Source organism: Carassius auratus, chromosome 28, assembly GCF_003368295.1.
Source record: "Carassius auratus strain Wakin chromosome 28, ASM336829v1, whole genome shotgun sequence".
In the NCBI taxonomy this organism is placed as follows: Eukaryota; Metazoa; Chordata; class Actinopteri; order Cypriniformes; family Cyprinidae; genus Carassius; species Carassius auratus.
Window position 1 is genome coordinate 16,824,296 of NC_039270.1, and position 26,743 is coordinate 16,851,038.

At 38.6% G+C, this 26,743-nt stretch overlaps 1 protein-coding gene across 1 annotated transcript in view; it reads left to right on the top strand.

The window, feature by feature from the left end:
• Nucleotides 1–25,266, top strand: part of LOC113047012 (voltage-dependent calcium channel gamma-2 subunit) — a 71,904-nt gene extending 46,638 nt beyond the window's left edge. The window contains exons 3-4 of the mRNA XM_026208232.1: nucleotides 17,033–17,173; nucleotides 22,790–25,266. Coding sequence (XP_026064017.1) covers nucleotides 17,033–17,173; nucleotides 22,790–23,334 — 686 coding nt within the window. The 3' untranslated portion in view covers nucleotides 23,335–25,266. The remainder of the gene's footprint in view (nucleotides 1–17,032; nucleotides 17,174–22,789) is intronic.
• Nucleotides 25,267–26,743: the final 1,477 nt, after the last annotated feature.

The window sequence follows — 26,743 nt, forward strand, 5'->3', positions numbered from 1 at the left end:
GCATCTGACGGCTCATCTGACAGTAATCCAGCTATCATATTTACTATCATATTTACATGTTTTAGCTTAATATTACTTGAGGTATTCAGTCAATCACAAAACACTGAATTGCTGGCCAATCAGAGCACCCCTCTCTTTTCAGAAAGATGAGCTTTTGAAAGGTGGAGCATAGAGGAGAAACAATAATGTACAGTATGAGGAACATAGTGTTTTTTTTAACCTTAAACTGCTTAACCACATTGCATTACACCAAATACACAAAATTATGTTGTTTTTTTTATTAACTTCTTTTGACCCCTTGGTGAGCATACAATACTTGTTTTAAAGGTGTAATCGGATGCCCATTTTTCAAAAGTTTATATGATTCTTTAGGGTCTCAATGAAAAGTCTATAACATTTTTGGGTTAAAATTTCTCAATCTTAGTCTAAAACAGTATCCTTTTTACCTCGTCAAAATCAGCTCTTTTTTCATCAAGCCATTTTGGTGCAGGTCCCTTTAAATGATAATGAGCTCCTGTTCACCCCACCCCTCTCTTCTGTGGGGTGATGAGCCATCTCATGAGGATGTTAACTTTAGCAGTGGATCACGGCTGGATCACGAACGATTTGTGCGAACATATATGCATTTATGTAGATGTTTATGTAGACTTCGAAAACGTAATCCACTGTGTCTTTAGTGGCTCAGATGTCGGGGGAAAATGAAGACAGATAAGTTCATTAAAACATACAATAACAAACCACCTCAATCACTTAGGAGAAATTTTTGTCTACAACCACTCTGGCATTGAAACAAAGGTGGATTTTTTCTTGTTCACTCAGTGCAGGTCTGAGATAAAATGGCTTTGTCAGTCAAAAGTCGTGGGAGAGGCCTGTGCAGAACTACATCACTCTGCCAGCTTGATCTGAGAAAGGGATCATTATTGTTGGGGATTTTAAAAAAGCACTTGGGGGATTTTTATCATTATAGAGTGGTTGTGTACACACACTGCCAACACACATTTACATTTAAACATCATCTAATTTTCCGATTTCCCTTTAAAAACACAAAAAAATATTATTGTAATGTTATGAAGCTATGATAATTCTCGTAGCTTCATAGCATTACTAATTGAACTACAGAAGTCACATGGACTATTTAAATCATGTCCTTATTACCAGTTGTGTCGCTGTCTATGCAGGGTAAGAAAACTCAGACTTCATCAAAAATATTGTAATTTATGTACCCGTCTGCTCCATTGTGTTGAATGTCTTACGGGTTTGCAGTGACATGAGTGTGAGTAATTAATGACAGAATTTTCATTTTTGGGTGAACTATCTTTTTAAGATACACTGAATAAAAATAATTGTATCACAACAACAGTACACTAAAGAATGTCACAAAAAGGACAAAAAAGTTTCATAAAGGCAAAGGGTTTGCAAGTTTCAGAAACAAAGTGTTTTGTAGTTTTCATAGATGGTGTAAACAGCTGAAAGTACATATCGACTATCAGCAGGCGCTCTGGTGTATCAGTGTCTGTAGGGCTCTCACCCTCACGGGCACACGGTGTGGCCAAAACTGGCTGTGTCTGGATGACCCAGACACACACACAGACGCACAAATGCCGAAACGCTGCCCGATAAAATCAATGAGACTGGCCGAACAACAACGGGTTTGCATGTGCGGAGGCTGCAGTAGGTTAGCTCAAGGCAGAGGATGGACTGGTGCAATAGTAGATGGCAATAAAAGAGGAAAACATCGTCCGGCATCACAGCGAATGGCCTGATCGCTGGGGCAAGCAGGGATTTAATGAGTCCTCATTCCCTTTTGTTCAACCACACTCTCTTTCAGTCACTATCTCTCTCTCATTTTCTTACTCCAAACATGACAATCCATCATAGGGCTGGCAAGGGGGATGGGGCACATGCCTCTGGACCCTGAGGCACTGGGCATAGAGCACACACACAAATACACACATGCACACACACATGGGAGTCCAGGCCACTGCCTGTGTCACCTGATATGACATCGCTTAGCCTATAGAGAGGCCACGCACCCAGCCGAATGGCCCATGATCATAATAGCAAAGGCCATGCTCTGCATTATTGATATATCTAGACCACAGTTGTCCTGTAGGTCATGAGAGTTGCATCACTGTGAACTATACCGGATTCCCAGCATTACCGGGACCACAGCAGCCGCTCTTTGAGCTAGAAAGGGGCGAAATACAGGATGATCCTGCATATTGTGATAGAGATCAGTGGAGCTCAGAGGAAATAGGTGAAGGATTTTGTAATGATTTTGTAAAGGAGACTTAAAGAAAGTAGGTACACTGAACAATCTTTAATGATATGGGTGTTTTAAAGCATTAGCGGATATGTAATGGTCTTAAATGGACAGATAAAACGCTTTATTGTAACTGAAAGAGGTAAATGCAGGATATGATTGTGACAGGGGCTTGGAATAATTCCAAGTTTATCTATGCATTTAATGATTTCTAGGCTAGTGGGGGGAAAAAAAGTTGTGAGGTGCTGCAGGGCCCGTTTCACAGTAGCTACGTAAGCAGCGTATTTTTTCAGCACAGAATCTATTTTTGTTGGGCTGTTCATGCTAAATTAAAGTGACAGTGCATTGTTCATGGTCAAAATAAACATGGGTTGACACAAAAAAATGAGCAATTTCACAGTTTCACAGTCACCATATGACTTGGAAAAAAAAACTTAAATGATAAAGCTCTATTGTACCCACAAAAGCATGTTTAAATTATTTAATATTTAATATTTATTTAATCTCATACAAACTACACTACACAGCATGTTGGTTTAACATGTTATGCATGAGTATTTTGACGATTGTAAACAAAAGCATGTGGATCGAGGGCTACACACTCAGCAGCGGTTCATTTGTGTTCTAGAAACAGTGCCAATGTGAAAGCACAAAGTTCATGTGCTGCTTCAGTTCTGCATATGCATCTAGTGTGAAATGAGCATCAAAATAAAGAAAGAAAGAAAGAAAACAGCATTTACACTAGTGGTTCTCAATTAGTGGGCTGCAAAATGGGTCACAGTTCTTTTTTATGCAAATAATAAAATGAAGTTACCATATAACAACATAAAAATGCTTTCAAAAGGAAGGAGAAACTGCTTAATGTCATTGGCAATGCATCAAATCAAACTCTGGTATTTTGCTTCAAATTGTCACTGCCATTTTGCATTTACATGTCACTTGATAAAACAAGCTGGATAGGTTGTGTAACATCCACTTGTCCTTAAAAACCATCATTTTCAAATTTAAGTGAATTTTGTTGACACTTTTAAGATCTTCGACGATTTTCATATTTTTCATGTTTGGTCACCACTTCACACAGTTCAACCAAAAATGAATTTTCTGTCATAATTTACTCACCCTCCTCTTACTCCAGTTTCTTTCTTCTGCAGTTCACAAAAGGAGCTATTTTGATGAATGCTGTTAACCAAACAGTTGATGGTTGAAATTGACTTACACAGCATTTTTCCGGCTCTCTTAATTTGGTGGCCAACAGCAGCTGTTTGGTTACCAACATTCTTCAAATGATCTTCTTTTGTGTCAGCTGAAGGACATTTTAAGAAAAAATTAGTCCATAAAATGTAGTGTGATGACATGTCATTGTTAGCCATTTGTGTCTGAAAATTACATGCATTACATTAATTTAAATAATTTTTTGTAATAATTTTATTGGGGCACATTACAAATCAGAGTAAAAATCTATCAAGCAACGTGAAAGTTGGGTAACGGTTAATTATATTAGTAGTAATTAATGATGAAACAGATGAGCATCACAAAACACAAATAGCACAGTTTCCTGAAAATGAAAATGAAGCACATTTAATAGCATTTATTGAAGTTTTTGGAATTACTAGCAGGGGCTAGTAGATTGTGGAGCAGTAAAGCTGGGTGTTGTCATTATGCAGGGACTACAAATGCACTTCAGCTTTTGGATCTTTTACCCTCATGTGCTATATGTAGTGTAATTTCACTATAATTATGTTTTCTTGAGTGCAATACTCACCACTAACAAACTTAAGTGTGTAATGCTTTAATGAAAAAAGTACTGTAAATGCGATTGTGTCTGTTCGCACTTACTCGGAAATAACTGACAAGAAGAGCTTAAGCTGTGTTCAGAGAAATTGCACTTTCACTGACAAGCGCTTTTTTAAATGTATAGCTGCACATATCTGAGTGGAGTCAATAAGATTTCTCTTAAAAATAAAAACAATATTCAGCAAGGATGCATTACATTGATCAAGAGTGACAGTAAAAAAAATGATATTGCTACATTGTATATGTATATATTAGAGCTATAAAGAGACACAAAATAATGTGTTGGGTTGGTGCAGGGAGTCAAATATAGTTCACATTTACTGTAAGATTTAAAGACTTGTCTAAAAGAGTTTATAAAATATGCAAATTAAAAGTAGCACAGTTAAAATAGCAAAATAATAAGTGAAACAATCAACATGACCCATCTACTATCTAAGCCTCTCTAACTGTGCAAGCAAACATTGCAGACTATTTCAAGTTAAAAAAAGTCCAACTTTTTAAAACCAGTCACAAAATCCTTGCATTATGTTTTGTTGTCTAGATGGTATTGAATGCAGGAACGCATCTTCTGTTAACACCCCTTGAAAAACCATTAAGGTCCATTCAGGGTCAGACAAACCCAAAATCAACCTAATTACACAGTGCTTCCTTGAGATGGAGTCATTAGCCACTTTTCCACTGTCGGGCCAGTGCGAGCCAGGGCTTTAAGCAGGCCGGGCAGTGCTAATAGACTCGGATCTGTAGCACTGAGGCCAAAATCACGCAGCGTTTCCACTGTCGGGCCAGAAGCTCTGCTGCGATTCATTAAAACCTGCCCTTTACACGCCTCTCAGGAACAACGTCACACAACCCCACCATTTCACCAACAAAGAGAAGCTATCAGAAAACTAATATAAAGTCAGTCACTGGAACTAGCGCGATCACAAAACGAACACGGTGAAAGCCGCCGTTTGTTTGCATGCTTTGTTAAAGATTTAAAACCAAAAGCATCAGTGTTTTACAATAATACGTGATACATTGATCATAATTAATTAATCAGGATTTAAAATGCTGCAGTATGAACATAGCCAATACGTGCTTATTCAGTCGAGACTGCTTTTGTTTATTTGTAGTCACAGTAGGCTATATACATCACATTAAGAAAGAATGATCATTTCTATATTTTAATAAGAGCTTCCGAACAAGAACCATTATTATATTTTTATTGACAGGCTACGCTGAGCTAAACTCTAGAGACGAGACTTATGACAGATAAATTATGTTACTAAATAAATACACTATTGTGATAGAGAATATGCTTACATCTGATTTCTTCAAGCGGTCGAATTTAGCATGTTTACCTATATGGTAACATTAATGTCTAGCATTCATAGTCTTTTGCATCGTTAATAAATATTTCTGCCTTGTATTTATTCATAATCCACATCGGATCAGGTTATTTCAAACACTCGCTGCTGTCTAAAAGTGAGATTTGAGCTCAATTATTTGAAAATACTTTACTGCTGATGTTGCTGAAGCTGTTAACTTTCTGATATGTGGAAGCACTGACGACGCACGATCAAGCCCCGAAAGTGACAGTGCAAACGCGACTGGCCCCTTGCACACACTAGCACGCCAGCTTTTGGCACGACAGTGGAAACACAGCTATTGCCCGGTCTTCAGACAACCCACAGACTAGTTGGTTTTGAAAAATATATAATTTTGCTCATGCTTAATAGGTAGATGGGTAATGATAGCCCTGCAGTGTGTGTGTTTGTAGTGAGAGGGCAAGATGCTGGGGCAGCGCTAGATTAATAAGCATTTGTAGTATTCAGTCAATGTGCCTGCAAGCTAAAGCACCTGATTACCAGGACCCTGTCCTGCACATCAGCACATTCAAGCCTGTGGGAGGCTGATTAAGAGTGAATGCTAAATTTCTTCTACAATGCTGTCAATGAGCATCAGAGAGAGAGAGTGAAGGAAAGACTGAGAGCAATGGATAGAATGAAAGTTCAAAGTCAGCCACTGTCAGGAAGAAAGTGTGTGCATTCATGTCAGTGTGTGAGAGAGCACTATATATGCCCTATGTGTAGCAGCTCAAGCAGCTGGTTACATATTTCATACATGCCGCATGATGAGGGCACATCTGTGAGTTGGTTGTTTGAGCTGCACTCAAGGAATCAGGGTTTGGTTGGTTAGTATAGCCCAGGTAATCCCTGTGAAGTATCGGAACTTGAGGTGAAAGAGAACGCTATCAGACGCTTATCAGCTATTCGAACAGAAAGCTATAAACCTGAAGTTTACATTTACTTAAAAAAAAAAAGGGTCTGCCCGAGCCGGCAGCATTTTGACCTGTGCTTAAAACACAAACGTGACCTGATCAGATCTCCCATTCTCTTGCCTGTGATGGGACAAAACCATAGTTAATTTGTGTTTACCATGGTTCACTTATAGTAGGCTAACAAATTTTTTTTTTTTTTTTTGTAGTAAAACCATGGTTAACTTTCGTTTATATATATATATATATATATATGTATATAAACACTATACTATTATCTGACAGCACACAGCCCAGGCCCAGTACTTGTTTTATAAGGGTAGATACATTTTTACAGGGACCTTTCTGAAAATCATAAATAACACAATTGACTGGCAATATGGCTGTGTGCAGCTCTGCGACTGAGAGTAGCCTCTGATAAAAGCCCCGGTTCACCAGCACAGAACGCTTTAATAGAAGGCAACATAATACAAACACTGCAGCTTTGCTGCTCTCTTTTCCTTGCCTGAGGCTTGACTTGCCCCTGACTCCTCTTTCCTCTTTGCCTATTCCACCATGTTAATAACAACCCCGCAGGCAGTGTTTCTGCCCCTGACAGACCCTCAAACGCTACACAGGGCTTGTGTAAAAATGTCCCTGTGCTCCGTGCCAGTGTCATGCATGGGGAGTCTGGGCAGATTGCCGAAAGAGACGTGCTTACCCTGGGGCATCATTATCAGTCCAGCTCCCCAAGTTACCTCCATCCTCAAGCCCTCGGTCCACAATAGCCTAACACGCAGAGCATACAATATACATTGTAAATGGAGAGCCCTATGCATTTGATGACAAATTGCAGGCTAGAGTCAAAGCTACAACAAATGCGAAACATGCAATGGATTACAGACCAAATAGCGAGCTGGACCAAAGACATAAAGTATATGCAAACCAAGATGAAAATTAAAATTAAATTTATGCATTTAGCAGACGCTCTAATCCAAAGCGACTTACAGTGCATTCAGGCTATCAATTTTTACATGTCATATGTTCCCGGGGAATCGAACCGCCAACCTTGCGCTTACTTGCTTGCAAGCGCAGTGTTCTACCAGTTGAGCTACAGGAACACTTTGAAACAACTGATGAAACAATTTTTTACAGGGCTAAGTTACAATGAAATTCACTCCTGTAAGCTAGGTGACCGAAAAATACTTGTCAATACTTATCTATTCTTATCAATCTGTGAAAAAAATATGCCAGACTACCACTACATATATATATATATATATATATATATATATATATATATATATACACACACACACACACACACACACACACACTGAACAAAATCATAAACGCAACACTTTTGTTTTTGTCCCCATTTTTCATGAGCTGAATTCAAAGATCTAAGACTTTTTCTATGTACACAAAAGGCCAATTTCTCTCAAATATTGTTCACAAATCTGCACTGTAAAAAGTTTAACTATTATTTACTCAATTTTTTTGGTGAAACATTTTTACACTCAAAAAAATTGAGTAAATTTTAAAGCTGTGAAATCAATTAAATATACGGTTTAAATTGAGTAATTGTCAGTAAAAAAATTAAGTAAATCTGAGTAACTGAATTACTTTATATGAGAAATAAAATTAATTGGATATAATCAAAATTATAAAACACCACAACTGTAATTCTATGTAAAATAAACAAAAAATATTGAGTAGATATAATTGAAATATTGGATGAAATTTTACCAAAAAAAAATGTGCTACGTTTACTACATGTAAAAGTGAATTTAACTTAATATTGGACTATAAATTATCAAAATGATGCATTCACTTTTTTTTTTTTTACACCATTTACCCTTTATAATTAATATAATAAAACCAAATAAAGAAAGAAACACATTTTTTATTGAAAATTTATTTGTCAATTAAACAAGACAAAGTCTAAAATCAACTTTTGAAACATTGTATCCATTTTAATATTCCAGTAGATTGCAAAAATTAAAAACTGTAAAGTAGCCATAAGGGAAATGATTAAACCTTATGAAACATTTAATCCATCTTAGTATTCAAGTTGATTACATGTAAAATACGATAGCCGTAAGAGAAATGACATCTTTGTTCCTGGTGCATACCAGCCATTTGCAGTCACACTCAACATTAAACCATAAAAAAAATATAAAAGCAACACTTACAGCAATATTAAAGGGATAGTTCACCCAAAAAGATGATGTTGTCATAATGTACTCGCCCCCCCGGGTTGTCCCAAATCTGTACGAATTTCTTTCTTCTGTTGAACACAAAATATATTTTAATGAATGTTGGTTAACAGATAGTTGAAAATTGCCATTGACTTCCATGATAGGAAAAAAAAAAAAAAAAGTATACTATGCAAAGTCAATGGCAACCTTTAACTGCGTTAACCAACACTCTTTAATACTTGGCTGAATGTCACGTCACTTCACTTAAAATATCTTTTGTGTTCAACAGAAGAAAGGAACTCGTACAGGTTTGGGACAAATTGAGGGAGAGTAAATTATGACAGCATCATCTTTTGGGGTGAACTATGTCTTCAACAGAATTAATCAGATAACAGAAACACTTCCATCAGGAATACCAATTCTGTGGGATGACCATGAACCACTACTATGCAAGAAGATAATTTTTTAACCTCTGAACATTAACAGAGTTTTGGAGGATCCAGCTCAAGAAACAGTTTTTGGAACAACTCAAGTGAGTACAGGGTCCTTCTCAAAATATTAGCATATTGTGATGAAGTTCATTATTTTCCGTAATGTAATGATAAAAATTTAACTTTCATATATTCTAGATTCATTGCACACCAACTGAAATATTTCAGGTCTTTTATTGTTTTAATACTGATGATTTTGGCATACAGCTCATGAAAACCCAAAATTCATCTCTCAAAATATTAGCATATCATGAAAAGGTTCTCTAAACGAGCTATTAACATAATCATCTGAATGAACTAATTAACTCTAAACACCTGCAAAAGATTCCTGAGGCTTTTAAAAACTCCCAGCCTGGTTCATTACTCAAAACCACAATCATGTGTAAGACTGCCGACCTGACTGCTGTCCAGAAGGCCATCGCTGACACCCTCAAGCGAGAGGGTAAGACACAGAAAGACATTTCTGAACGAATAGGCTGTTCCCAGAGTGCTGTATCAAGGCACCTCAGTGGGAAGTCTGTGGGAAGGAAAAAGTGTGGCAAAAAATGCTTCACAACGAGAAGAGGTGACCGGACCCAAGAGGAAGATTGTGGACTGAGTCTGGAGTAGAAACATCCAGAGCCACCGTGCACAGGCGTGTGCAGGAAATGGGCTACAGAGAAGCAGCACTGGACTGTTGCTCAGTGGTCCAAAGTACATTTTACGGATGAAAGCTAATTTTGCATGTCATTTGGAAATCAAGGTGCCAGAGTCTGGAGGAAGACTGGGGAGAAGGAAATGCCAAAATGCCTGAAGTCCAGTGTCAAGTACCCACAGTCAGTGATGGTCTGGGGTGCCATGTCAGCTGCTGGTGTTGGTCCACTGTGTTTTATCAAGGGCAGGGTCAATGCAGCTAGCTATCAGGAGATTTGGGAGCACTTCATGTTTCCAGATGTTGAAAAGCTTTATGGAGATGAAGATTTCGCTTTTCAGCACGACCTGGCTATTTTTTTGAGATAGGAATTTATGGTTTTCATGAGCTGTATGCCAAAAGCATCAGTATTTAAACAATAAAAGACCTGAAATATTTCAGTTGGTGTGCAATGAATCTAAAATATATGAAAGTTTAATTTTTATCATTACATTATGGAAAATAATGAACTTCATCACAATATGCTAATTTTTGGAGAAGGACCTGTATTTGTGGGTCTTGGGATATCTCAAATCCAATGTGACTCCTGAAAGATGGCAGCAGGCTCTGCTGAGATTCCCAAGATTACGTCGCTGACTGCCCCATTATTGTTCCGAAGGATGTAGATTTTTATGACCTCCTCTGCCAACTCTGCTTGTACGAAGACGGGTAGATCAGCTGAACCCTACAGGCAAATTTTAAAGATAACTGGTTAGAGCTAACATTCAAAACTGAATGTTACAAGAAAGTGACAAATACACAAAACAAATAGCACCTGAAGAAGCAAACATTCTGTTGGACCATATGATAGGTAAAATCTCAAACAAAGTTTACTAGGGGGAGGAGTTGCAAAGTTTACTCAATTAAAACAACGTACCCCTCCCCCAGCCTCCGCTGTCCTTCAATACCCACCAGGTCTGGATTTGTTACATTAAAAAGCTTACGGTTTTCAAACTTTTGACCAATATTGTATGTGATCTAGGTTTCAGTGCACTAGAATGATTTTACAACGGAGCAGGCCTTAAACTGTCCGACTCCCTATAGTGGGAGCTGATTAAAACGCACCAGTCTATGTTATGTCCACGCCATTTTAAATACTTTTGCATGGCGTATTTGTAGTGGTGATTTAAGAGCTCATACTTGAGTTCATGTTGTAATTATGATGTTTTACAACAACGTGACAGCTTTTTACAAGAAAGAATGTTGTCATTTGAAAGTTCATAAATGATGTGTTCCCTTTTGACAAGCCACTGACCCCAAAGGGGAACCTGTACAAAATCGTTTTCCATTGGGCATGTATAGTTATAGTTGCTGGACCACGGTACACTTATCGTTAGATTTTCAAATGGCGGTTGAAATAAACGGTGATCCAAATAGTACGAACGTTAACCCACTCCAAAAAAAAAAAAACTAACATACATATGGCTGCCCCACTAACTAACTTCGAAAACTACACTGTTATGTACACGTACACACGGTCAATGTTTAATCAACTTTTGAAAACATTTTTGCAAATATACATAGTTATAAAAGGACTACGTTACTTACAGGAAATTCGAGTAATGCCGTTCACGTCGTTGCTGAGAAAAGCAGTCCTTCAGTGACAGGTGCCTCTTGTTTGAGCCGCGAAACTTGTTAAACTTCTTAAGATGACGCAAAATACAAACACAATTGTTAGGAAATCCTTAATAATTAACTTCTGAATTAAACATTACAAACATAATTAGTATTAGCTGGCTAAATTACATAACGTACCACAATATGAGAGGAGTGCGGGTCTTGCCGTTGCTGAGGAAAGCCGTCCTTCAGGTGACTTCGATTAAGCTACGAAACTTGTTGAATATGACGTAAAATACAAAGACAATTGTTAGAAAATGCTTAATAATTATTAACTTTATAATAAAGTGTTACAAACGTAAGTAGGATTAGCTGACTAACGTTACTTACCAGGAGTTGTGAGGAGTATGGCTAGTCGACGTCTCTGCTGAGGAAAGCAGATTTTTAGCCGCTTTTTTTTTAGATCACTTTAGCCGCGAAATTTACTCAATTTATTTAAACTGTCATTTATTAAGCTGGAACTTTATTTAGGAAAATTGGTTGGAAATACTTAATAATTTAGGTTTTAGTTTCTAAAACAGATCAGTACAAGTAAATAATTATCAAATATTTCTATTAGAATTCACCAGAAATATTGAAGGTATATTAAAAATATAATTAGTTAGTTAAATACTTATTTATTTTCATTACATAAACTTAAATAATATATGTAAATTTTAGAGAAATTATTTGTTGGATTTTTAATTATTCTTTTTAATCTGACCCACTCAAAATATCACTTAAATGATTTCAAAAGATTTTATTAAGTTAATATAGCTCTTTATTTTTGTGAAATTTACTAAGCCACTGAATTATTTTTTACAGTGTGTCTAAATCTGTGTTAGTGAGCACTTCTTTGCAGAGATAATCCATCCACCTCACTGGTGTGGCATATCAAGATGCTAATTAGATAGCATGATTATTGCACCGGTGTGCCTTAGGCTGACCACAATAAAAGGACACATATATATATATATACCATTTGAAAGTAAAAAATTGTTATGCTTGGTGTTATTCTCACCAACGCTACATTTATCAACAGTAAAAAAAACTGTTATAATGTCAAAATTATTACAATTTAAAATAACTTCTAATTTCAATATATTTGAAAATGTAATTTATTCCTGTGATGTAAAGCTGAATATTATTTATTTTCATTTTAATTGAATTTTAATGTATTACTCCAGTCTTCAGTGTCACATGATCCTTCAGAAATGATATTAATATGTTGATTTGGAGCTCAGGAAACATTTCTTAACATTATCAATGTGAAAATCAGTTGTGTTGGTTAATATATTTATGGGAACCGTGATACATTTTTCCATGATTTGATGAACAATCTTTATTTGTAATATACATTTTTGTAACAATATAGTTACAAAGTCTTTACTGTCACTTTTGGTAAATGTGATAGCTCCTTGCCAAATAAAAGTATTTTTGCTGCTATTATAATGTTTTTTAAAGCTACTGCCTCGCAGTGTATATTAGCCAACTTTGAAGAGAGAACAGGTTTACAAAAGATCATGAAATCCAGCAAAAACTCAGTTGCAAATGCTATAGATCAAAAGCTCATATCTCTCTGGTCAATCAGGTTTTTTAATGGGCTAAAAAAAGATTTGACGACAGACGAATGTTTGTCCATGATGTACAATAGAAACACATTATATCTATTCAAAATCTTATTTGCAGTGAAAATTCGCCAACAAATGTTCATTCTCTTGTGAAAAAGCCCTCCGGCTGGTCAGTCTCCGTCTGTGATCAGGGCAGAGAGCCTGGGGAGAATCTGCTAAACTCTCTTTCTCCTCCAGAGCCTCTGCAGTCATGGATACAGCGCTGCTGCCTGATCCGAGAGGTCAAAGCCAAGGTCACAGAGCTGCGAGTGTACCGGCTGGAGATTTTTATGAGCGAAAGCATGTCTCTATGAGCCTACATGTGTCCACAGGGCTGATTAGGAATGTATGAAGAATGTGTGCATACATTCACTCCTTTTCTATGAACATCCACAACCTATCAATCTCATCCTCTCACTTACCGTATAAAAGTTTTACTCTTAGAACGCATTATGCATTCTGGTATTTTTTTGTAAAGCATATTCTGTCTATTGAAAATATCTGCTACTCTAAAGCATGAAAACTTTAGCTGAGACTCCCATTCACAGTAGTTGAAAATCAAGATGGCATCCAGGTCTCTGAGGACACCTCTGTCACCTTCAAGCCCATCGTTTTAAACACTTGTGTCAACAATCAATAGATTTAGGTTATCATCATTTCCTTTCCCACTTTCACATCCTTTCCTGCTCCCTTCCCTCTTGCCTTGTGGTGTCTTTGTGAATGAGGCTGATGGATGAGAAGGAGTAGTGTGTCCTCTCTGTGCTGTGACTGGTCATGTCAATGTCCCCAGGTTAATGTGAGATTGGGTAGTGTTTGTGTGTGTGTGTGTGTGTGTGTGTGTGTGTGTGTGTGTGTGTGTGCGTGCGTGTGTGTGTGTGTGTGTGTGTAAGAGAGAGAGTGTGATTTGGGAGAAGGTTGATACAGGGCAAGAGGACCGGGTCAACACCCAGCACACCTTAATATTTAATCAGACCATTCCCAGCAACTCTACACCCTACAGAGAGAGGGATGAGAAAAAGAAAGGAAGACAGGATAAAAAGAACTCGCAAGGACATACATAAAAGCACCTTTATTTAGTTGCAAACAGTGTCCAAATTAAAGCTTTCTGCCAAAGGCAGCAGAATAGAGGAAATTTACAGGCCATGCTAATGATATCAACTGATTAAAACTGTAATCAATGCAGCTGAATTAATAAAACAATATCCTGATGAATACATCAAATCAATCACAGTTATTTGCAAATAGTAATATTTTCTAACTCTAAGCCTTCACATAAAGCCAATTTAAAAGCATTACATTATTTTGGCATACAAGTCAAATCTGCAATAATTATTTCAGAGCCTTCATATTAAAGATTCTTTATAATAAATATAAAGTGTATACACTCAATATATATTTATATTAATCTAAAAAAGTACACAGCTGTCACTGGGGTGATACTCTATAAGGTACAAAAGCTTAAAGTTACTAAGATGTACCTTTAAGGCACTAATGGGCAAGGCTGAAACCATGTCTTGAAAATTAGGAGGAAGACTGTTTAACTAAATGATTATTTAAGTGAATAAGAAATGTTAAATTCTAGTTTAATTCAATTTAAGAAGTAACCTACTTAAACTATTTGCAATGAATATTTCATTTTAAAATATGCAGATTTTCACTATTGTTATTTGTAGGCCTAATATTTCTGAATTGTTTGTGTGAGGCTTTGCTTTGCTCTGGTCAAAGGTCATGAATTCTATATATTATTATTATTATTATTATTATTATTATTATTATTAAATAATCATTAGTTTCTACTATGTCTATATTAATTATTCTTTCTTGCATATAGTTGTGACAAACAAATCATTCTCAGAATAGACCCTTGCCTTAGTTGCAAATGAAGTGAATACAAACAGATTTAGATGTACAAATGGCAATTCCTGGCATCATATGGTTTGACTAGTGGAACATCACGGTGAGAAAAGATAGCACAAGACACTGAGAATTATTAGGGACTCAGTTAGATTGAGTGGATAGAGAGAAACACAGAGGGAAAGAGACAAAGCGCAAGAAAATTAAAATGCCGTTCGTCACCTCGAGTGAAGTCTCGTTAAGGTTTCTCAGAGAGGGAGAGAAGAACTGCGGCAAGTGCACTAGAAAAATCTCACCTTATATAACACATGCAGCAAATGAGATATGGCCATTTAGCAAAGCACATATTCAATGCATTTACATACTGATCTATTCATAAATTAACAGTGTAGGAACTTGTAGCATTTTGTTAAAGGCTGAAATGAGCTTAAATGCACCATAGTTGTTTTAGCAGCGAAACAATAAAATTTTTGATGTAGCTGACTTTGGTTCCTTGTGTGATCTGCAGCAGATGGCACAAGTGCAGTGGTTTTAAGGTGGAGGTGAGGGCAGATGACCCTGTCAAGGGGAACTTCAGTCCCCACTTTAGCTAAGAGTTCACAGTACTGTCACATATAAGCATTTATACAAGAGCAGGGAGGAACAGAGAGAAAGAGAGAGAGAAAAAACTGCTGAGCTTGCAGACTAGATGGAGTGGTGAAAATTTAACTAGCCTGATGAAAGCATAACTTTGCATGTTAAGTATTTTCAAAGAGAGAGAAATAGAGAGAGAGAGAGAGAAGGGAGGAGAGGTAAAAGATGTTTAAGCAGTAAAAATTGAGAAAGACTGGTGAAAGGAAAAGGACAAGAGAAAATGACGACACAGTATGTGTACAGCCAGATGCATAGCCTTTCAAAGTATACTCCATTTAATAACATGACACATGGAAATTTTCATATTTGTCCAGCATCTGCACTATTTCTCTCCAGAAGTCATGAGCGGTATGTGTTTTTGTTCTTGTTTAAGCTTCAGTTGCCATAACGCATTGCATCAATGCAGGTGCATATTTTGGTGTCATTTCCAATAGATTTTTTTTTTTCTTATTTTTGATTTTTCCAATTTTATCCATTCGTTTGAATTTAATGTTTTGCCATGATTTTATCTTTTAGAAACTGAGGAATCGCGATTTTATATAGAAATATTACCAAACGTTAGAATTAGACACTTTGATAATATGCCAATAATAACAATAAAGAGAAAATAATGATCCAACCGCAAGAGATGTGAAGGCAACAGTCAAATGCATCCATGTTTACATACTGTAGAAAAAAACTATGGAAAAGCAGCACAAAAACTACTGTATGTCTGATATTTCATGTTTGCATCATGGTGACATCCTGAAATCTGCTGTTGTTTTTACAAAACATTTATAGTTAATAATAGTAAACAATAATTTTTAAAGCATTTTCCTCATATTATTTCTGAACATATAATATATATAAGACAAGATGTAGTTGTAGTTCATCCATCTTTTCTGCAAAGATATTTAAAAAGTGGTTTGTTTAACATCTACATCATTTCGACAAACACTACTGGTTTTTGTTTTATTATGTTTCAATGTATAGAAGCCAAAAGTTTAAATTAAATGTGTCTGTTATATCGAACTCAAATTCAAAGTTACTTCACCTTGAATGCAATGTAAGTTGCCTTTGGATAAAAGCATCTGCCTAATGTAAATATAAAATGACAAACCCTAGTCACTGTGCTTTCATTGTATGGAAAACATTCTGCAAAATATCTCATTTTGTGTTCCACGGAAGAAGGGAAAGACCAGAAAATTATGTCAGAATTGTCATGTTTGCGTGAACTGGCCCTTTAAGCTGCACAAACATCGAGTTGAAGAACTAATTGGTGAGTTGAAGGCTCGGCAGTCTGTCCTAAAAACATTCATTAACACATTCACTTGTCATTTCATGGCTCGAATGAAGCCAACTCTTGAAGTCTCGCGTGAATAGCAGCATCTGTAAATGTCTCTGGTCCTGTTCGGTCTTGGAGTACAAGAGTGTTTGTGTTAGGCACAAGTGTTTGGTGAGACTCTTGACCTCAGATTGCTCTTCCACAAGCCTTTAACAGGGTGTGGGAGCTGTTTACTCTACTGGCAAAGTGTTGATTGGCTGTACTCTATGTGCTCAGAGGAGAACAGCTGCTATAATCAACCCAAATGACAGCTTTCCTCATCCGTCTCGTTCCCTCGATTCGTTCAACAAGTAACAGTCTGGAATTCAAAGCATTTTATACTCATCCCACCACCTTCTTCTTCTCTCTCTCCATCTGTAGGAGCCGTACGAGCGTCTAGTATCTTCCCCATTCTCAGCGTCATCCTGCTCTTCATGGGTGGCCTGTGTATAGCTGCCAGCGAGTTCTACAAGTCCCGTCACAATATCATCCTCAGTGCAGGAATCCTCTTTGTGTCCGCAGGTGAGTCTATTGAATGAATCAAGGACGAGATAAGAAATGTCAATTTAAACATACACTTGTAAGACCCAGATTCTATTGTTTGCATTCTCAACTGTTTTCATTTCTGAGCAGTATCTGACCATTTTAAAACTTTGTTGTGCCCCTGTCCGTCACTGACAGTGTTGGGAACGTTACTTTAAAAAAAGTAATTAGTTATAGTTACTCACTACTTGTTCCAAAAAGTAACTGAGTTAGTAACTGAATTACTCTATAATAAAAGTAACTCGTTACCAGGGAAAGTAACTATTTGAGTTCACCACATCACCACACCCAACTGATAACCAGTTCTGCACATTCAGGATTTTTTCGGCCCTACTGGCTGGGAAAACTATTTTCCCGAAAGTGGACCTTATTCAATGTTACCATCAGGTGCCAGTCTTCAAGGAGGATATCTCAAAAACAGTGGTGATAACACCATTTGGGCTTTATGAATTTTTGCGAATGCCGTTTGGTCTCAAAAAAGCTGCACAAACCTGGATTTTTTTATTTGTGTACTTAGATGACATTTTAGTCACCAGTGCCTCCACAAGAGAGCACCTCACTCGTTTGCAATTGCGGTTCACTCACCTTGGCCAACATGGCTTGATAATTAACCTGCCAAGTGTCAGTTTGGCCTGGCTGCTATCGACTTTCTTGGTCACCGGATCACAAGCAAGGGTGCAGTTTCCCTACCAGACAAAGTCGATGCTATTACAAAGTTTCCTGTTCCCCACGCAATGAAGGCACAGCAAGAGTTTTTGGAGATGGTGAATTTCTATCATCGTTTCATTCCTCAAGCAGCTGAGCTTATGTACACTTTGTACAAGGCCCTCTAAGGACACAGCAGGAATACACAGATCAGCTGGTCAGTGGAGATGACTATGTTGTTTGTGAATGCTAACCCGCCTTAGCACAGGCAACCGTGCTTTCCCAATCAATTCCAGATGCCCCCATTGCTATCACTACTGATGATTCAGACTGTGCCGTGGGTGCTGTACACGAACAGCTGGTAGATGGTGTTTGGCAACCCCTTGCATTTTTCAGTCGGCAGCTCCGCCCAAATGAGCAGAAGTACAGCACTTTTGACATAGAGTTGCTCACACTCTACCTGGAAGTAATTTATTTTTAGAGGGATGTGTTTTCACAGCGTTTGTGGATGATAAACCCTATGTTTATGCTATGTCCAAAGTTTTTGAACCCTGGTCATCACAACAACAATGCCACCTGGCCTTTATGTCTTGAGTTCATGACAGATATAAAGCAAATCGGCAGAAAAAGCAACATCGTGGCAGACTGCCTTACCAGGGCCACTGTGCAAGCAGAACACTTGGGTATAATTTTGTCCAGTTAGCAGCTGACCAGCAATCTGATTCCGATGTACAGGCTTACAGGACAACTATCTCAAGTTTGAAAATATTCATGGAGGCAGGAGTTACGCTGATGTGTGATGTCTCCAGAGGCCACCATCGTCCAGTGATACCTGTGGAGTGGAGGAGAGCATTGTTCGACAAGTTCCACAGTTTGTCACACCCTTGGCGGGAAGCTCCACAGAAACAAATCTCATCAAAGTTTGTGTGGCATGGATTGAAAAAGTATGTGCAGAGCTGGACTTCAATGTGTGTGGCATGTCAGTGGGCTAAAGTGCAAAGACAAATGAAAGCGCCACTGGAAACTTTTGAGGGACCAGAACAACAACTTTGGTTGTGCATTTCGGCACACCATTGGACATATCTTCTGACCCCATCCCTTAATTTACATCTGTGGGCAGAGGTGGCTCAGATCCTAGGTGTGCAGCTTCACCATACTACGGCCTTTCAGCCACAGGCCAATGGGCTGTGTGCATGCTTTCATCGCTCTCTCAAAACTGCATTGAGGGCAAGTCTGACAGATGGAGTGAGCAGCTACCCTGGGTCCTCCTGGGCCTTTGAACGGTTCCCAAGGAGGATCTACAAACTTCCTCAGCTGAGTTGGTGTATGGTCAGGCTCTGCGGGTCCCAGGAGATTTAATCGCAGACAGCACAAGGCCATGGAATCCATCTTCTGAACGCTCTGCCCTCCTGGACAGAACCAGTACTTTCAAACCTGTTCCTACTTCTCAGCATGGACTGAAGGTAGCTTAGATTCCCAAAGATCTCTCTACGGCTGAGTTTATTTTCATTCGTCATGGCGCTCACCAACAGTCTTTGCTGCCTATGTAAGATGGCCGTTTTCTAGTTCTGGAGGCTGGAGTTTTTCTGGAACTTCTGGAACTTTCCTGGTCGACATCAGAGGCTGTCCAGAATGACTCACTGTTGATCGACTTAAACCAGCTCATGAAGAAATAGGTCAGCAGATGGTTCCCACACTGGCTCCTAGGAGGGGTCGCCCAGCCACCAACAAAGGGATGGAATCTCAGACTGTTAAAGAGGTTCAACATGCTGCAGACTCAAGTTACTGCATGTGTTCAGGGAGAAGTGTTCGAGCCCCAAGCAAGCTGCTGTTGCCGGTGTGGGTGAATTCTGGGGGGGCCTGTGTGGGCAAGCAACCCACACATCACTGATACATAATTCACACATCACTGACATACACACACACACACATGCATATTTGACATGTCCCCTTTAAGAGTTAGAGAGTTTTGTTTATGTGTAGTTAAGACACCTAAAGTGCGAAAATAATAAATATACGACCTAATGCAGCAATCTTGACTCTTGAATCTTGATTTTTGATTGTTTACAAAAGCTACAAATACTTTGTTTGTCATTTTCACCCATCTTACTCATGCTGCCACAAATCATTTTCAACCTTTACTTAGATAAATTTTACCAAGGTGACTAGCTGACAATCAGAACTTGCACCTAAATGTAAACAAAAACCTGATGTTTAAGTTTGGAAGACATTCACATGATCAAACATGTGTAGCGCTGTTCGATCAGATCACTTAGACACAAAGACTTGTGCTAGACTTTTTCGAAAAAGCTGCATCAGTGCTATACAGTAGCCAGTTAGCAAGTCGATTTCTTTTTCTCTGACTCTCTTTGGTCCTGATTCTGTTGCTAGGCTTAGAGAGGCCGTTTGGGATTAAACTCTAAAAATATGGTGTCCCTGACACACTTTCCCAGTGATCCATCATGGTGGTTTCACTCTGTCACAGACAACTCCAGCAGAGTGTGACTGAAGTCAGCAGTGAGCCACAGATCATGTTCCTGTGAGGTCACCCACTCTAGTCCTGTTATAAGCTCACTTCTTCACTCTGATCTCCTCATTTACTTGCTCACTCTGACAAATTAAGGCACTCAGCGTTTAGTTTATGGCTAAGGGGTTAAGGATATTGTGAAACGGGCTGTGTTAACCCTACCATTTAGAGGGCAGTTATACTTTATTTTGTAAGGCACAGAGATGACAGTAAGGTTCTGTCATCCTCAGCTGCATACAGGGTCTAAACTTAACTTTTTGCTACTCAAAAGAGTAAATGTATCAGCTGTGACACAATTTTCAACTATTATTTACATTTAATATTTTTCTCATTATAATTATCTTATTTAAGCCATTTCATCCTTTGTTTCATTAACAGTGCATGCAGTTCATGGGAATTATTAAACATCAAAGATAAACTTCTGACGATAAACCACTGAGATTTAATCTGTTTACAACACACAATGTTTTCTTAGAAAAATCAGTTTGTATATCTTCATATGACTTAAACCTGGTATTATCAAATGTTTAAGGCAAGGCAAGGCAAGTTTATTTATATAGCACATTTCGTACACAATGGTAATTCAAATTGCTTAACATAAAAGAAAGTAAAATAATAGTAAAGAAAAATAATAACAAGCAATTTTAAAACTTTTATGTACTTTAATGTACTTATTTAAGATTAATTTAAAACAGTTAAATGATTTTACTTTTTTTTTTTTTTACTGAAAATATAGTGCAATCAGGCTGGACATTTCACAGTGCTCATTCAATAAATGCACAGCTAAACAGATGAGTTTTAAGTCTAGATTTAAATGTGACTAGTGTTTTAGCACATCTGATCTCTTCTGGAAGCTGATTCCAACTGCAGGCGGCATGATAACTAAAGGCGGACTCCCCTTGTTTTGTGTGAACCCTTGGTATTTCTAACTGACTCAATCCTAGTGATCTAAGTGGTCTGTTAGGCTTATATTCAGTGAGCATATCTGCAATATATTTTAGTCCTAGGTCATTTAGTGACTTATATACGAGTAAAAGTACTTTAAAATCAATCCTAAATGTAACTGGAAGCCAGTGTAAGGACCTGAGGACTGGTATGATATGCTCAGATTTTCTGGTTCTAGTCAGAATCCTGGCAGCAGCGTTCTGGATGAGGTGGAGCTGTCTATTGGTCTTTTTGGGAAGGCCGGTGAGGAGCCTGTTACAATAGTCCACCCTGCTGGTGATAAAGGCATGAATAAGTTTCTCCAAGTCTTGGCTGCAAACAAAACATCTAATTCTTGCAATGTTTTTTTAAATGATAGTATGCTGATTTAGTTACTGCTTTGACATGACTACTGAAACTAAGTTCTGTCTTCAGAATCACACCAAGATTCCTGACTTGATTTTTAGTTGCTTGACCCCTAGAGTCAAGGTATGCATTCACCTTGAAAACTTTGTTTCCCAATGCAGTGACTTCAGTTTTTTCCTTGTTTAACTGAAGAAAGTTCTGTCACATCCAGCTATTAATTTCATCAATGCATTGGAAGAGGGAATCAATTGGGCTGTAGTCATTTGGAGAAAATGCTAAGTAAATCTGGGTATCATCAGCATAGCTGTGGTGGGCAATTTGGTTCTTTCTCATTATTTGACTTAGTGGAAGCATATACAAGCTAAACAAGAGCGGTTCAAGAATTGACCCTTGTGGGACTCCGCATGTCATGGACGTCCACTTAGACTTATGTTCTCCTAGACTCACATAATAGCCTCTGCCTTCTAAGTAAGACCTGAACCATTTGAGTACCATCCCAGAAAGCCTGAACCAGTTTTCCAGTCTCTCTAGAAGTATGTTATGATCGACAGTGTCAAACGCAACATTGAGAACTAGCAATCTGATTAGCAAGTTTAAGATCTATTCAAAAACACAAACATTCATACAGACAGTAACTTTAATAAATATCTTGTATAATTGTGTGTGTGCTTCTGATTTATCAATTAATATAGTTTATTTTGGGGGGGGGGGGAGACAAACATTTTTCATGTGGTGTAACCGTCAGTTTGAACTGTCAGTGAAGACTCCCTGCAAATAAAAGATATAAAAGCTGTCATTATGTGGCGATACCCTTTCAAGAGGTATTAATACAATGTGTACCATTTACATAAGGTATATATATATATATATATATATATATATATATATATATATATATATATATATATATATATATATAGATAGATAGATAGATAGATAGATAGATAGATAGATAGATAGATAGATACTAATGTGTCCATTTAAAGTACCTTTATACATCTTTTAGGGGCAAATATGGTAAAAGGGTACCACCCCAGGAACAGTTTTTGTACCATTTTTCTGAGAATGTAGATTGTGAAAAAAACATTTTAGCCATGACTTTGAGGTTAAACTATCTCCTCTCTTCCCCACAGGCCTCAGTAACATCATTGGCATGATCGTGTACATATCAGCCAATGCGGGGGATCCCTCAAAGAGCGACTCCAAGAAGAACAGCTACTCGTATGGCTGGAGTTTCTACTTTGGTGCTTTGTCCTTTATCATGGCTGAAATGGTGGGCGTGCTGGCCGTGCACATGTTCATCGACCGGCACAGGGAGCTGCGGGCAGGCGCGCGGGCTGCAGATTACCTGCAGGGCTCTGCTATCACACGCATCCCCAGCTATCGGTACCGCTATCGGCGCCGCTCACGCTCCTCATCCCGCTCCACAGACCCCTCGCACTCCCGCGATGCCTCACCAGTGGGCTTGAAGGGCTTTGGGGCTCTACCCTCCACCGAGATCTCCATGTACACACTCACCCGTGGGGGTGACACCCTTAAGGGCGGCCACGGCACTCCCACCACCACCTACAATTCGGAGAGGGACCACAACTTCCTACAGGTCCACAACTGCATCCAGAAGGACTTGAAAGACTCATCCCACACTAACACAGCCAACCGACGCACCACCCCCGTATGAGGCACAACCTCCCCCCATATAGATAGCTGGGTGAGGGAGACGGGAGCAGGGCAGAGAGGGGGCGGAGGCCCAAAATATTACAGACAAAACTTCATGTACCATGTGTTTTCATGATTTGGAGAAACCGGGAGGATTTTTACATTTCGATCAGAGATTACACATGTATGCATGACTTTGCCATTTGCCATTGACAAAATGATGCTGGTTTGGAATGAAGAAAGGCTATAAGAGATATGCAGAGGGGTTCTTTCGGCCCGTGACATGGGAGCTGTAGCTTGTGACATTGATTTGACATGTTTTTGTTAAGGAAGCATTTCACCACCCATCGGTCTACATGGATCAGCAAGCTACTGCTCCCTCATAAGTCTTCTTCCGCTCTCCACTATATTCATCATATTTATTTGCTCATTTGTTATTTGCATTAAAAAAAACTGTGAACCACTGCAGTAAGGTATTCAGTAAGAAATAGCCCGGTCTGCAATCTCTTACAAAAGGTACAATATATATACATATAGTATATATATGTGTGTGTAAATATATATTAATTTTATAAATAAATCAACATAATAATCAAGACTTTTCAGAGGCAAAAAAAAGTCAAACTGCTGTTTGCTGGAGCTACGACTGTAGCTGGACGACTGATGAAATCACAGAGAATCTTCACTGCAAAGCTGCTGTACCACGAGACTGACAAAGACGTGCAACCTTAGACAAAATTCTATTCTTTTAAAAGAACCTTCTCATCTTTTTCTCAGTCCCTGTTTGCTTCCTTTTTTTCTCTACTCTCGCATTTGGTCGTCATGGGAGCGAACGACAGAAGAAGAAAAAAACGCAAACCCTTTGGCTGGCACGAGTGACAAAAAGGGGTCAGACTTCGCTGAAAGACTCCAGAAACGACTGCCAAGACGAAAAAAAGGGAGGAGGGGGGAGGAAAAGAAGAGGATGCTGAACTCTTAATAAATACTTGCAAGAACGCAAGCGACAAATAAAGTACGAAATATTACGAGAAACGAAGCTAAGTGACTCACGAATACAAAGATTAAATGCATGCTATAAATTTACAGCAAACCTGCTCTTGAAACTTAAGTTTTAAAGGATAATGATAATTATAAAGGGAAAAGCAATGTTAAAAAAGTTCAATATTAATGTTTTGTGTACTTTCTATTTTGGTTTTTATTATTATGAATTACATTATTATTATAATTAATCATTATAATAATATACTTTGGTGATAAACCAAGCAAACAAAATATGACAAAACTGATTTTTTTTTATTAATTCTGAGTTGGTTGTTTCTTTCTATCCAAGTGCATTTCATTTACTCCTTTCTTTTTCTCGGAATCACACGCCTTAGTCATTTCATATTTCTATGGATTCATTTTAAACGTGTCGTTTTCTTTGAAATGAAATCTAAAGGTGCCAAAACAGAATGATCCTAAACTTGGATGCATCAAGTCCTGATGAATAAACAGACAAACCCAAGGGGGAACGAACTCGATGCTTCTCTGTGTTTGCAAACCCTCACGCACCCGACGAAGTCTCGAGCGCCATTCAAACCAGCAGAAAAACAGGCCGTGTTGTGAGCGAGCACGAGGCTTTCCAAATGAGTCAGACGTGAGTAAGTAACAGTAGGGAAGTGAAGTAACAGGCCACGTAATTACTCATCTGTTCCAGGCTCATCATCTATATGTGGGAAATGGTCTCTTAAGTATGTAATGTATCTGTTGCGCTAATAATGAGTGTGAATGATTCGGCATGTTTTGCTCTGCTCTGATGGAGCGAACCCAGAAAAATGGAGGGAAAAAAGAACGTGGCGGGAAAGTGTGCCATGTTCCAGAAAAACAGAACACAGGTTTGTAATAAAACATGTGACCTACTCAAGCGTTCTAGCATGCTTAAATCATCACTTTCATTTCCGAAGACCTTGTTGTAACAGGTTCGGATTTACACATATAGGACAGAATAGCTTCAGAGAGGGCTTGAGTTTTACTTGCAGAATGAATACATATAAGCATGAATTCATGCTCAATAAGAGAATATGTCAATCTAGACAACAAGCTTTCCTGTGAGGAATTAATTTTCTCAGGCAGATCTTTTTTCTGCTACTATACATATTGGATTCAGGCCTTCTTAATATATGCCGGAATATGATCCACTGTCTATAAGCGACAGCCATTTTGCGAGTCTTCCCTCCACCAAGGAGGCAGAGAGAGTGTGGAATTACAATCACACGCAAGCTGTGCTTTATGCCTTTTTCAGTTCTCTGAATTAAAATGCTTCCCTCATTCTCCCACTCCGTGTATTCGCTCATCCATCTCCCTCCATCTTGTTGGGCCAACATGCTTGTCCTTAATTTGCCTCCCCTGCACAATCTCTAATTTTTCCCTCCCTCTGTGAATCATCTACTTGCATACTATACCCCTCCCCCACCTATCGCTCTTGCTCCTTTCTTTTTCTCTCGCTCTCTTTTACATCTATCCTCCTCTCTGTTACACATTCATCACTCGCTCTGTCCTTTTTCTCCTTCATCACATTCCGACATCTCTTGCATCAACTTTCCCATTCTTCTCATCCGGCAAATCAAATTCTACCCCCCCAGCTCCCTCTCTCCTCATTTCAATATTGTGGTAAAAGGGGAAAAAATCAACGGATATAAACAGACAAATCAATCATCAGGTAATAGCCTCTTTGTTCCCGAGATCAAGATTACTGGCTGATGAATGAACATGCTCACTCTTTAGTTTCTTCTAAATGAGCCGCTGTCTCTCAGACTTTGGGATGAAGCGGCATGTTTGCTGCCTCTGCTCAGATTTCTCTGTGCTTTTATGTTTTTAGACAGATTTTAGGGAGCCGGAGTAAAACAGTAGCAAAACTTGAGAGCTTGTTGATTTAAATGTAATTATCTATGAAGATTCGGGAGGAGCGCGTCAGATACTTAGCCTAATCATCACAGGTGGACCACAATCAAGTAATCAATCCCACAGTATAAATATCGCTGACTTACCTCTATCCATTGACGGTTTATCAGCATGCTGGTTCGCTTCGTCAGTCACCTTATCACAGACCCAATTTTCGTACCAACGAAGAGCGCTAAACAGGGGATTTATAAGACCCGTTGCTTTTGCCGGACCCGAGATCATTTCTACCCAGCCAAACACGGCCGTTGAGCAGCATTAAGCGTCATCGCGACAGCTGCTATCCTCGCCAAGCCACACATCGTGGCCAATAGACCGTGCAACTCCGAGCTTGCCTGCTCGATACACGATCGCGCCGCCCGAGACCGAGCTCTCGTAGAGCGCTGGATTGCAGCAGAAAGAATCCAACCACGGCTCAGCCTTTCACCACGGCGTTCCGGCCGAGTGGCAGTGTGAGGCCGCTTCCTCTAGCGGCGCAGACTAATACATTTCCA